The sequence below is a fragment of the Manacus candei genome, unplaced genomic scaffold (assembly GCF_025592945.1).
Source record: "Manacus candei isolate 608988 ecotype Guabito, Panama unplaced genomic scaffold, ASM2559294v1 h1tg000083l, whole genome shotgun sequence".
NCBI classification, from domain to species: Eukaryota; Metazoa; Chordata; class Aves; order Passeriformes; family Pipridae; genus Manacus; species Manacus candei.
The window spans coordinates 101,746-116,189 of NW_026138131.1; the positions used below are offsets into that span (position 1 = coordinate 101,746).

Sequence of the window (14,444 nt, forward strand, 5' to 3'; positions counted from 1 at the left end):
TTTAATTATTTTATAAAAATATACTCCATTTATACAAGATCTAAAATGTAAGTATGTAAGGTAAAATCAGGTGATACAGAATTCTACATATACTGAAATGAAAACTGAATATGAGAAACAGTTCCATGCTTTATCTAATATTTATGCCTTCCTTTTTTCCTTCTGCACTGTGATTTTTTTATTCATAAATAATGAAAGCAAAAGAAAGAAGAATCACACAGTGTCTTAATCCCAGTCCAACATCCTATATTCAAATTATAAACTCCTAGGAATAATTTTGATAAAACAATTCCTGATAATACTATTTGAACGCTCATCAAAGGAGAAAAAATGTGACTGTGAAGTCATGGAAGGTGCAGAAATCTTCATTTTTATAAAGTACTACAAGTTCAGAGGCAGGAGACAAAATTCCCAGATGGTTCAAGGAATCTCTGTGTTGGTAACAGATTCTAATTCCTGAACTCAAACTACACTCCCAGTTAAGGGTTTCCTACCTCAGCTCTATTTCTGATCATTAAATCAACTGTAATTCTTGAAACATAATGTTACGTAAATTATAACTGTGTATTTGAGGATCACAAAACCCTAGAAGTCTGATAACAATGAAGACAAGTTTTTCAGTCCCTCAGTATGAAACTCCCTTGATTACAGGTAAAATTGCATGACTTCTAGTATTTGCTCCATTCTGAAACTGCAGGTAAGTAGGACTGGTGAGACCATCTCCCTGAAAATTAGCCTGGTATTACCCCAGTATAGGATGGAAACTGGCAGAGCAAAATATTTACCAGTGATCATTTCTTAAATAAAAGGACTTAGCTCTTGTCTCTGCAACACCTTCCTTGGAAGAGAAATGGGAGCATTTGGGACAGTTTTGACAGTACAACAAAATAATCAAGAACACATCTCATGGCCCACTGAGCCATCAGATGGTGATAAGTATTAGACACAGATCTTTAATGTCCCTTCCAACCCAAAGCATTCAATAATGTGATATGATTCTCTGATATGACAGAGCTGATCTCACATAACGGATGGCTCTGTCACTTGGAGTTTCTTCTGGAGATAAATATCACTCCACAAACAAAGCCTACAGCTCAAATAAAAGGGTAAAAAAGAGGGGACAGAAAAGAATTAAAATACATAAAAGTCTTCTAAGTAGCATTTTGCAGTACATAAATATCCTTAAGATAAAGATGCTTTTCAATTACCTTGGGGGAAAAAAAAATTCTCTCATGTTCAGCTTGTATAAAAGGAGGAAATACAGGTAGAACATGGCATTCAAACATTCCACTACAGTAATTGCATATTTCATTTCTGAGGACAGCTGCAATTACAAATTATATTAGCTCTAGATTGGTATAAAAGAATCAATAGAATACTTAAATCTCCTAAGTACAACAATACTTTTGACATAAAAAAATGCAAGATTACCTTTCGGATCCAACAAAGTTTAATGCATGTAGAATTTGTAAAAATAAATCTATGGAAGATAGATTTGGAAGATGTTTTCTTATTAGTCTTTTCTATGTCTGTTCCACCAGAGAGATACTACCTTTTACTGGTCCCACTGCCCTCTCTTTACAGGCCAGTACATGTCAGCTGAGTCCAAATAGAGTCTCTTTTTACTCCAGAGCAGGTTTGAAAAAGCATCTTCACATTTTTAGTCCACGCTGTTCAAATTTTCATGGAAATCCCCCACAAATTGATTTTCTGGATCATCCTAAGCCATATGTCCACTTCAGATTCCCATTCCAAACTCTCTTACTGAGATCACCATGTATTTGTTCAAAATTAATTCCTTGTTCTGGCGGCTTTCCTTTTCTGTATTAAATACATTATAAACCTCACCTTTGAGGCATTTCACAACTTAGTTGCCTCACATTTTTCTCTTTCTGTGCAGGAGACTCCAACTCAAATACCCAGCAGAGTATGACACTCTAGTCCTAATAGAATTTCCCTATCTAATCAAATAACTTCTGGAAATCACCAAGTAACAACAAGAGTTACTTTGTTTATATTTCACAATAAAAAAAAGTAATTTTTTATTAATACTTAAAGGGTCAACTGACTCTAAACCTTTAGTTTCTGCAATATACCTTATAAAGGCCTATTGTGGTTCTTACAGCCACTATTATCTAGAGAAAGACAATTGTATATTTTAAATTTAAATTTCTGCCTTTTCTTATATACTGCCACAGTAAGATGATGATGCATACTTACACAAACAAATTCAATGTTGAACAAGTTCACACAGGAACACAAGGCATGAAGTATATTGCTGTCATGTGGCCATCATGGTGTATAATCTTACCTCTAAACTGAATGAATTTTCGACTTGAAACTGCTACTATTTTACAGCTACAGTGGTTTCAGTACTTTATTCTTTCAACAGGCACAATTTCCTTCACTCATTTGTTTTTTCAGTTCCCTCCCCAAACAAAATCACACTGGGCCTGTCACCACTGTGTATCTTGGACAGACATAAGACCATTTGCCTACATATTGAGCTGGCAGGGAACGATACAACTTTCATCCAAGCACCACATTACTGAATTATTTCATTTCCATGTCTGGACTGAAATGCCCAGCTCACCAGAGGTCTTTCTCAGCTTGTAGCTCCTCACTGCCTAGAACATATCAAAGAACAACTCTGCAGTATACGATGCCCATTGGCAGAATTACTCTGAAATAAACTAAGTCCCTACTGTCTGTCTTCCTCCTCTGTATTTGTAGCTGATGAACCATTAGCTGATAAACAGACTTGTTCTTATCTCCTAATTCAACAGCTGATTAATCCTAACAAATATTTTTACCTTTCTACTTTATTTAGTTCAGTTGTCAAATAATTTTATTTCCTTTTGGAATGATACTCTTAAACTCCTTTTACAGTTGTGATACTATTCAGTTTAGCCTCACCAGCATTATGACCAGCACATTTCTGTAATGCACACCAAGGCATGAAAGGAAATACTAGATTGATCCCAAGTGTAAATCTCCAACAGAAACTTCAGTAGTACCATCTTGTTAGTCTCATATTTTTCCTTCTTTAGCCGACCATCCATCTTGCCACTGGGGTACTGTACCTTCCCCAGCCAGAGCAGTAATTCCTAAACTGTAACAAGGAACGCTTTGCAGAAAATCTGATAGATACAGCCAAGGCAAATGAAAATCTAGAAGTTGTTTTAGAGTGTGTTCATTAAAACCATTTGCCTGCAGCAAACAGCCAGTGGCTAGAGGTGGAAAATAGTTTTAAGTCCATGGCTTCCAGTGAGAGCCCACTGGTACCACTCCTATAATATAACAGGTAATTTCAGATGCTAAAAGTGAAGAATACAAATTCTCAGTGTATTTATCACTATGCTATTTCTCACCTCACAAACAGGATAAAGGGTTAAAACTAACGAGCATTAAGAGGTTATAAAGTGTCCATGTTACACACCTCAACATACCCATACTTCTTACACTCCAAATGAAAATATTTATGTCATCATAATTTTTCCTTTGATACATTTTTCTACAAAAATCCAAACTTTTCTAAGAAATGAAAATATCCTATAATCTCAAATATAATAATTTGTAAAGAAATGAAGGCTTTTGTCTTTTCAAAAAATTGTTTTAACACTTGTTAAATAAAAAAACCACTAGATGGAGCAACTATCTTATTTTAAGATGCCTTCCTCTTCAAAGGGCATCAAGTCTCTTTCAAATCTTCAGATTAACATTACACCCAGAATAATATTATAACAAATAGACTTTCCTTGGAAACATTAGGAAGCATGTACAAAGTTATTTACTAAATGGCTAAGAAAAGTATCTTTGGACATTATTCAAGCACATTAATAGTACAAATATGCTTAAATTAAATGTTAAGCATCTCTAACATGTTTGCTGTTTAAAAACTTAAAATGAACAATTTTCAGATTTTGCTACGATACACAACTAACCTGTTTTTTCCCAAAATATGTAAATACCGTGAAAAGGAATGTTACACCTTGCAATCCTTTCTCCTATTTACATTCTTTCTTCATTCTATAACTTCAGTGGTGTTACATTTATCTCTAGTCCTAATGCCTAATATATACTTTCAAGATTTTAATATACAGCTCCAAGTATTTTATCTGTCTCAGTTTCAAATTGATTCTTTTGGGAAAAGGAGTTTTTCTTTGCCTAGTAACAGAACTTAGCATGTGCCTGAATTACTATGACATTTTGAAGCATTACTTTTGAGGTAGTTTTAGATTTTCTGGGGAGGGCAAAGGCAGAGTTAAAAAAATGTAATCTGCTTCTTATCTACGCTCTCCACCACTTACGGTAAAAAGTTGTTTTAGGAGGCAAGAAGAATCAACAGCTACTTTCCCATGCATTCATGTCACAGTGAATTGGAGCAATGGAAATGTGACATTCGGTCCCATGTATGCTGTTGGTCTACGAGTCAAATTGCTTCTCCTCAATTTCTTCAGTATAAATGGAGATTCTCATACTTTCAATCCTGCCAAAGTACTTGCAAACATAAAAGTAAAAAGCTTTCTACAAAGTTTGATGCTTCAATCTTAGCCATTCGTTTTTTTTACTCCTCAGTTTGGAAGTTGGAGACCATACTCTTACATTAACTCAATATTCACAGAGTGGCCAAACTACTCTTTCTTCCTCCTTGAAGAGGTTTCTAGAATTTCCAAAATATGTATTTCACAGAGAAGAAAATCTAGAGCACAAATCTTTCAAAACATGTGGCAATTGATGATGCATTTATTTCAGGCATACTCTTTTACAGCAACAATGCTGACTAAAGCTTGAGGACAGATGAAAGAAGCTGAGGAAACCTGAAGCATTATTGACTATCTCAAAAAAGCCCCAATGTGTCTTTCCCTCCCAGGCCCAAAAACACCCTAAAGGGTGTTGTAGTGTGACAGCAGAAAGTAGCCAACACAATCTGTTTATTCACCTTCAGAAGTCTCTGACAAGCCTTTGATAATTGCTAGGGTTTTTTTTTTTTGTCAAACAAAAGCTAAACAGTACATAAACATCAAGTATTAGTCATTAAGTGCTCAGAGAAAATTTTGAATGTAAACACACACACAGTATAGAACAATGTAGGAGAGGTAGCTTGAGAAACTCCATCCTCTTGTTTATTTAAAAAATCAAAAGGTGTGCAGTACTATGGGCTTTGCTTGCCCTTGGGTGAAGCTACAACTAAATACATACAAAAACCCTTGAAAGATCTTGTGACCAACAATGGATTAACAAAATAAATGACTGTCTGTTTGGGAATAGAACCATGAGATTCTCCAAGTAAAAAAAAGTATTGATCGAAAAGGTGTCTAGTCACCAATGAGCACAGATATTTTAGCTGAGCACCCAAATTTTAAGATGAGTTTTCTTCTCCCATTATTATGTTTATACTTAGTATCGATTTACTTTTTCTTGTCTTTGAGAAAGACAACACCATACTGTAAAACGTGTTCGATTCCAAGACTGCATTTTTACATATTAATTAAAAAACAGTAACAAAAATTGTTATTTTAAGCTGTATTTTAAATTGGACTTTCTAGAGAAGAAAGGTCCATAAGTTGCTGTTTTTTCCTTTTTGGTCTGTTCAGTCAGAAATGCCAAAAAGATGAAATCCTGCCTTCAGATAACATAACCATCATTCAACCTGCTGCCCAGCTCTGGACATCTGTAACATTGCTTACTTTGCATATTACCATAATGTAGGTCTACTCAGAGGTATAACAGTCACATTGAACTAGTTCTCATGTGCTGGTACAATTGCATTGTTAAATCCAGTAACTTCTGCACAAGAAACAATAGTAAGACCATATTAAAGTGTATCAAACAATTAAATCCCTTCTTCATTCTACAATTCAGATTTCTTTCCTGTCAGATTAAAATAAAAATCTAACCTGTGCAGCAATGAAAAGGACTCTGATTTTAAATATATAAAAGAAACCACAACTTACTCAATTATCTAAAGTCATCCTAGACAAAGACTGAGAACTAAAGGTTTTTCCATCTTGGCTCTTATACAAAAATTAAACAGAAATTACATGGTGAATGTCTATCTCTTAGATATCATTAAAATAAATCAAAATCTGTCAAAACCTAGTATGCATGGTAAAAAAAAAATAATACTCTTTAAATTTGGTAGAAGATCTGCCAATGATATATCTACAAGCAATCACAGTCTCAAATTTGATAATATGTCCTATTTTCTGTACAAGGATCAATCAAATTTACATACAACATTGCTATTTGCAGTGCCTTAAAGAGACAACAGCTAAAACACTTGAAGAATTTATAATTCTCAGTTTATATAAAAAAAGGGATTTCAGAACATAAACAATTCCCATAATCCGGCTACTTTTTGCCCTCTGGTAGTTTGTTTGCATGAAGATTATGAAGTCCGTAGTCTTCTGTATCATGCTTATTTTATTTTCAGTATTAAGGTAAATCAAAATAAAATGATCAAGAAGGAAAACGTATGCTAACATTACATATACTTGAGCTGAGAAAGGAATTTCTACTGCAAATTGGTTTCTGACTTCATAATAAACTACATATAGCAAAAATTTTCTCACAGAATTGAATAATACAGGCTTAAATAAATCATTCTACTTCATCTAGTTTTAACTAAGATAATGCTTTCCTTTATAACAGTAGTCTTTTTTACTTCCTTATCAAGTAAGATCATTCCAAGAACATTCCATTTGGAAAAAGAAAAAGTGAAATGTTTTAAAATAACAATTATTGAAATACTTCAAAACTGCAGGAAAATTTTCATTCTTAACTTTTCAATTTCAAAATAAAAAACATCAATATTTTCATGGTAGGGATCATGCTATAATAAAGGTTTACTCTTGCATAAAAGCCAACACGGCCTCGATCCCGGTTCAGATCTTTGCACATTACCACTGAAATATTAACAGGAGGGCTAATGCTTATAATTTCTGTTAAGTAACAGCAATGTCATCTAAGAATTCCTTGAAAACATTCAAGAACTGCAAGTCTGCTGATAGTCATCACTGTGCATTATTTTGAGTTCTTGGGAACATATTAGCAAAATACAACTCTCACTACCATTGAATAGTAACCTGGGATATGGGAAAAACAGATTCCAAACTAGGACTCTGGAGATAGATGCAAGTCATTCAAGTTAAGCTAGTGAAGTTACTTATTTAGGATAAGCACTTTCCATAGTAATACTTATCCAGTTTAACACAGAGGGGTGAATCACTCTTCTTACATCACATATACAGCCTTCTTAAATAACGAAGCTCAACTAGAAACCTTACTTTCAGAATGATCAAAGAGATAAATCCCATTTCAGATGCTTATGTGTAAGCAAGTACCTATTTTTTTCAATTATATAATTCTTCAATTAAAAAAAAAAGATTTCTCCTGTTCTTGGTATATTTCATTCTTCTTAATTAGTTAAATACTATTTTACAAGAAAATACCTTATCCTTGTAAACACATTGAACAAACAAAGGTATTTTCTATAGAAATGAGACACTCAATGCAGTTTCAGGTCACTTTCAGGACTTAAATCTGTTACCTTGGAATTCATGTTTATTTGGATATCAAAAAATATTTCCCAAACAAACATTACAGTGAACGTTTGAAGTCTAGTTTCTTAGCAACTCATTTAGAAACTTATTAAGAAACCTCATTTAGAAACTATGAGCCAATTCTACTTAAACACATTAAAATTTTTTCTCATGACTTCAACCAATGTTTAACATCAGTCGAAAATCCCTTGTCACTTGTACTTGAGTTACACAGGAAAAAATAATGGTAATGCACATTTCACCAAATATTAACTACCTCTGCAGAACTGTTATTTCTGCTGCTGACCCACAAGCATAAAAAAATACATGAACTTTAGAAACTAGACAATATCTGCACTATAAGTATTCTAACAATTCTTCTTAAAGAATGTAAAAAGCTAAGAATTAACAGAATGCTTCTTGCCCATCAAGTTTCAAGGCTATAGTCAAGTGGGACCCCCATGATGCCATACATAAGGACTTCAACTGACTATAATTACTATGCAATGGTATTGATGTAATTGTTAATATTCTGTACTGCTAAATAGTTGGAATAGAAGCACAATATAATCCATAACTCATACTGAGTAAAGAATTATAATAATCAGTTTGTACCTTAATAAAGAGAATGGAAATATAATTTTAAGCTAAAAAAAGTATACAGCCAACTACTGCAGTCAAATGACTGTATTTGCGTTTTCATCCAGACTCTACCAGTATTCTCTCTCTGTCTCTTGATGATTCTCACCTCTTCCTAATTTCTGAATCCACAAGGAGTTGCCTTTTTTTGTGGGGTGGAGGTGGTGGGAGTTCCTCTTTAGCATGCTTAACCAGGATTTGTTCTCTTGTGGTCACCATAGTTACAGTTTCCATTACAGTTGTCTGTGTTACTGATGTCTGAGTGGTAGTGACAGCCTGCGAAATCTGTGAAAAGTATAAAAACACAGGTCACACATTGTTGGAAAGCCTTCAGTAAAGACTGTTTGGAGTAGCAATAGAAAATAATGAGGAACTGCTCCCATCTGATCGTAGGCTGACCTTCAGAGAAAAACATTATATGCAACCCAAAGCAGATTGTTTTATCCAACTCATGCCATGTGAAAAAGATGCCTGCAATAGTCAATATCAAAATCAGGAACGATTCTAATGAAATTAAGTCTCCCTGTAATCTGTGCTGAATGAAGAGAAGAAATGAATGGTCAGTTTTGTGATGGAATTGAATGATAGCATATATATAAAATGTTACTATTGCTAAATGTTATCCTGCCCCCATTCTGAAAATTTGCTCCTTGAGAAGTGATAAAGGCATGATAATGGCACTAAATTACCAATTATTATTATTATGGTTTATAAAAATTTTGAAATAGAATGCAATTCATCATAACCTACTTGCATAAAAGGGCAGTTAACTTTCTGTCAGGAAATCTTAAATTAGAAAACATGCACTAGAAAGCAAATTAATTTTCAGCAGTTTTATTCCATAATTAAAAGCAATGTTAGGGGGTCATACCAGATACTAATACATATAATATGTAACTCCGTAAACACTATCAATCTGATGCATTTAGCTTTGCCCAGTAATATGAAAAAAACCTCTTTATATAGCTGACCTGCACTGAAAAAAAAAAAAAAAAAGATGAGGAATATTTTTTGCTCATATTTGTTTGAAAGACACTGGTTGTACATGTACTGCCCATTTATACATCTTTCCATATAACACCAAACTAGAAACTTGTGACTTAAACGTGGGCAGCTGTTCTTAAATCCCTTAACTCATGAGAAATAGGTCACTTCTTTTTCTAGTTCTGTCAGATGATGGCTCATTTGTCAAAATGTTCTAGTTACAGCTCCAATGGCCACCTCAGTTTAAGGGCAGTGAAATGGAAAATAAAAGGAAGAAGTTATACCAGGAGCATAAAAGGTTGTGCACCAGAAAAACCCTGCTTCTTTGTTTACTGCCGATACGTGAGAATTAGACTTCCCAATTCAACAACAGAAATGGCAGTATCTAAAATTCCATGAAACTATAAACACATACATAAATTATCTATTAGTTCTTGCATCAGAAACTCAGTAAGAAAACTGAGTCACCTTAGTTATTGAGACAGTATTGTTTCTATAAACAATGGAGAAGAGGCATACTAGGTAAATAGCTCATAACAATGCCTTCTTTCATTGAAAAAAAAAAGTAGAATGACAAGGAAAGGGAAATACTGATAGAAGCAGCCTCTTCAGAGCAGGCAACATCAGTAAAGCTAAAAAACAAGTAAAAAACCCCCAAATTCCTGCCAACTTTGCTGAGTCCTTCACGTCTTCTACACAAAAGTCTTCCTGTTCTTTCTCCAGTCTTCCAGTGGAAATGAGGAGTAGGGAAGTCCACTTCCATTGTACTTGTGGTGCTACTTCTTACTTAGAGCAGTTAACTCAATGCTATGCTTCCACCTCTAGGAATTACCAGCTGTCTAGGTTTTAGAGCAGAATATGGACTACTCAGAAGACTAGAAAATTGAGATTCAGAGCAGATTTTTTTTTTTTAAATCTCTGGATTAATTATGTCAATTGAAGCAAGCTGCTTGTGACCTGCAGGGATTTAGCTAATGTATGAACTACCAAATTCTTTGGAAGAGAAAAACACCCAGTTGACTTTTTAATCACTACGATATTATGTATTAGTGCTCTTGTTTTAGTTCCCTCAACAAGATGTACTGATTTTCATTTTTTTCCTACAGAAATCACAGTAACATTAAGTAAACATTTCCTTATAGTTTTCTTGAAACCTCACACAGCATTCTTTTCAATTTATTTTTAATTAATTAGAGTGCAGCAGGAAAAGCAAGTTAAAGTTTCTGATGTCTAGCATTCTGTGAAATTTGAGGATAGCAGCTGATGTCATCTTTCCCTGACTCTGCACCTTAGAACAAAAAGTTTTGGGTACAGTCTCTCTTTCCTCTTCTCATAAAACACGTATTACACTCAGTTTTATCTAAAAATCAATGATAAGCTGCTTATGACACCTGGCAAGGTCGCACCCTGCCATGTTTTCATTTGCCAGTCAATACCAGGGCACAGTTTCCAGTGAAGAAGGTGTAACACAGAATAAACCACAGCTAGGGGACTGTAGGAATCATCTGCAGCATCCTACCAATTACACAGGAGTAGCAGTTTCAGCTGGAGATTGGGAACTGTGCTGCGATGCAATTACCATATGCTCAGAGCAGTCAAGTCACGATGCTGTGGGGGGTAATGATTTACATGTCAAAACAGTAAAGAAGTATTTTTCATGCTTAATCAACAGGAGTGGAGGTTAAATACTGTGTACTTCAAAAGGAGAATGGAGATGTGAATTTGATGTTCATAATCATTCTAATTAGAGACAGGGTAAGACTAAAATGTACATTGCAATCCTACTCGGCAAGATGAAGTCGGTTCACATTTAAACAGTGCATGCACTTTAGTGAGTAAAGGACAACCCTTAAAAATATGAGGAATAAAAAGAAAAGAAGTAACTTTCATTGACTTCCCTTGGGAAAAAAGAAACCAAAGAACTGAAACAGCTCCTTAATCACCGAAGTGGTTATGTGTTTCATGTATTATTCAAAGGTGGTCCAAGTAATGACAGTATAGTTTCTTCATCCCTCTCAGTCAAGCATCCCTCCCTGACAAGCAAATATGATTCTGAGAAGGGGCAATACAGACTAGGGTTTTAACCCACTAGAAAATCATATGGAAAGTGCTAAGGTGACTCACAAGGCTGCACATTAAAAGGCTCTCAAATTACAATGCTTGCCTGCAGTTTCACATCAGCAAGCCCATCTTAGGAACATGTTAAAACTCATCTCTTTCAGAGTAGACAAATTTAAATCTTCTTTTTCATCCTCTACAGGCAAACATATGTACAATGTGTATATAGCACTTCAGTAGTTTTATGTCATTTTATTTCTCATTTATACAGCAGCCTACCTTTAATGCCATCATTTATTACTGCCTTTGGAAGTGCCCTCTGTCCTGATAAACTCATAATTTTCCTTTACACTCACTTTTGGAGCTGTCATATGTTCTTTGATGAAATTTATCTATGTGAGTAGGGAAGTTCAGATGAGGAATGGTGTTTTCTTTAGTTTGGAAAGATTTTCAGTACAATTTAGTGAAGCATAATCAACTCAGTAAAGCTGGGTTTAGAGCTTCTAGAAGCTATGCATCTAGTCCAAGTAAGTTGTCCTTGTCCTTGATTCCAGTGTGTGGTCAATGAAGGAAAGCTGACATTTTCATGGTGAGGACAAATTGCTTTTTAGAGGTATTTGTCTCTCTCTCACACTCTTGCCATCCACTCTTGTAGCAGAAGCTTCAGACATGAGTTCTGATTAGATGCTTAAATTCAACAGTAATTAATTCAGCTAAATGTGGGAGGACTCGCATTCTACTTTCTGCGCTTTTCCTTTGGGATGTATAACTACTGTCTATGTCTAGTTGTAGAATCAGCTTTGAACTGAGCCTGAGGTTGTCTCTTCCACTTAATTTCTTATTTTGTTAACAAGTTAATCATTTAATGACACTTTAGTAAGAGAAAGAGGTGATATAACTAAGGACAAAAACATAATTGCGAAGGTACTATAAAAATTATTAATCATAGAATCATTTAAGTTGGAAAAGACCTTTAAGATCGTTGAGTTCAAGTATGGACCTAGCTCTGCCAAGTACACTGCTAAACCACGTAAAGTTGATTTTGAAGTCAGTATCTAAGCTTGATGAATAAAATGTGCATTTTCTGATAGATCTTAGTGAAAAATGTTCTATTTGTCACTCTCTTCCAAGCCTCTTCCTCTCCAGTTCACAACTAGAGAGCATAATGAGATATTGTAAAGGCAAGTTTTTTCTTGCAGCCTAAACTGCAAGAAAATGAGCTCTGTAATAAATAAATGTATAAACCCACTAACATTATCTGCCCTGCCTAAATGGCAACAAGTACACCATCAGTATTTCATAGAAGGTACAGCTAAACTCTGCAACAGCGCCTTAGAAACTGGTCCTTCGGTTTGCACTGACTGCAATGCCTCTAGAACATGAAGCAATATGTCCTCAACAGCACACCAATTCTGTCCCAAGAAAAGCAGCTTCTCCTTGGAGGAAAAGCTTATCAGCTGAAGTGTTCTGCTATGACAATAGTTACACTGTTTTGGGAATCCAAAGCATCACCCATCCATGCAGGTGTATGACATACACAGCCTCAGGACTGCTCACTTCACAAGGAGCCCATCTTTTCCGTAACTTAAGTTCCATTTTCAAAACCAGTATTTGCTTTTAGGATCATCAATCTAGACAACTCTTGAACACTTTGGAGTGACTTACTAACTTTTTCAAATCATGTGACCCTAGCCATCCCAAATTAAAAAATGCATCTCTGGATTTTCCTCTGCATTGAAACCACAGGTTTCCTACAGCAAATATACAATAATTAAATAAAATTTTCAATCATAAATGCTGTGTAGAACGAACTTCTGTTACTAAGTGAAATTGTGCCCTTCCCTCGCTTTCCTCCCTTCTATTCTCTCAAACTGATTCTTCCAACTTCAGCTGATTTTTTCCAACTATCACAGAGCAAACTGAAATATCAGGGTATGAGTTAAAAGCAAGGTTATTGAGAGGTATTCAGATCACTACAGGAAGTATAGCAGTTTTTATTTAATTAACCAGAAATATTAATATACAGTGACAAAAAAGGGCAGAATTCTCAAGGGAATTGAATCAAACTGTCCAGAACTATGAGACATCCTCTATGGACAGGACAGAGGTGTATGGCTGTAACATTCTGCTCTGTGTTATCATTAAAAAGTCTTTATGTCCATTTCCATTTCACCAGTCACACAATGATAGCACAAAAATAACTCAATATTAGTGAGATAATGGAATGGGAAAAGTGAGCTGATTTGGGTTTAAATCCAATAAGAAAAAGATGCTGACAGAAGGCTAGGCAAAATAATTGGATACCTGTTTGGGTACTACACCAGAGTGCTGAATTTATCTGGTTTAAAACCTCAATTTCTTTCTCTAATACATTACAATTAACATACAGTGGTCAAAATAATAGCAAATGATATTTTTTCATTGGCACTTTAGTTACAGGTATGGATTGATTTCTTTATTTTTCCAAGAAGCTTCTCTTTTTTGTGGCCTCTCTTTTGAATCTGTAAATCAGCATAACATATTCAGAAGTAAAACAGCAATCGATTATAAACTTTTACTGTTGAAAAAGAGAAAAACGTTCACTTTAACTAGCAGACAGTTCTTACAGTAATTTCAGACTAAGTGCTATTCCACAGAGACAGTCATTAAAAAAGTGCATTATTATAGGTTAAAAATAAATTAACTGGAAAGGGTATTTTCATTACAGATTGTATCATCCCTGAAAACATGGTTAACAATCCAAGAAAGTAATCAACACTATAAAGACAGATTAAAAACTAAAGAGATAAATAAAAATTCTGGAAAGTTATATTGCTCTTATATTATACTGTCCTAAAAATAAAATATGTCTTAAGCAATCATGCAGGGAAAAAAATTAAAACAAGATGACAAACAGCACCAAAACTACTTCAAGCATTTGTCTGCCAAAGGATAAAACTGATAAAACTATGGTTTTGACAAACCTGTTTAGAATTGCTCTCCACCTTCTGCACAAGACTATCCCAGCGCTGGGTAAAATTTTCAAGACGACTCTCCAGCTTTTGAGCCACTGCTTTATTTTTCACAGCTACAAGGAGATCTTGACTGAGCAACTTCAGCTTACTCATCATTTGCCTTTTCATTTCTAGATCTCCTTTTAGGATCTGTTAAACAAAGTAACAGAAGGAAGAACAGTAAATTATACGCAAAAAAACCCCCACAAAAAACAAATCCAATAAA

At 34.7% G+C, this 14,444-nt stretch overlaps 1 protein-coding gene across 4 annotated transcripts in view; it reads right to left on the bottom strand.

Annotated features, from left to right (window-relative positions):
- Nucleotides 1-14,444, bottom strand: part of LOC127481902 (dystrophin) — a 481,077-nt gene that overhangs the window by 95,906 nt on the left and 370,727 nt on the right. For all 4 annotated transcript variants that reach the window (XM_051811717.1, XM_051811718.1, XM_051811719.1 and 1 more), the window contains 2 exons: nucleotides 14,189-14,368; nucleotides 8,293-8,468 (listed from right to left, as the gene is read on the bottom strand). In XM_051811717.1, the coding sequence (XP_051667677.1) occupies nucleotides 8,293-8,468; nucleotides 14,189-14,368 (356 nt within the window). The remainder of the gene's footprint in view (nucleotides 1-8,292; nucleotides 8,469-14,188; nucleotides 14,369-14,444) is intronic.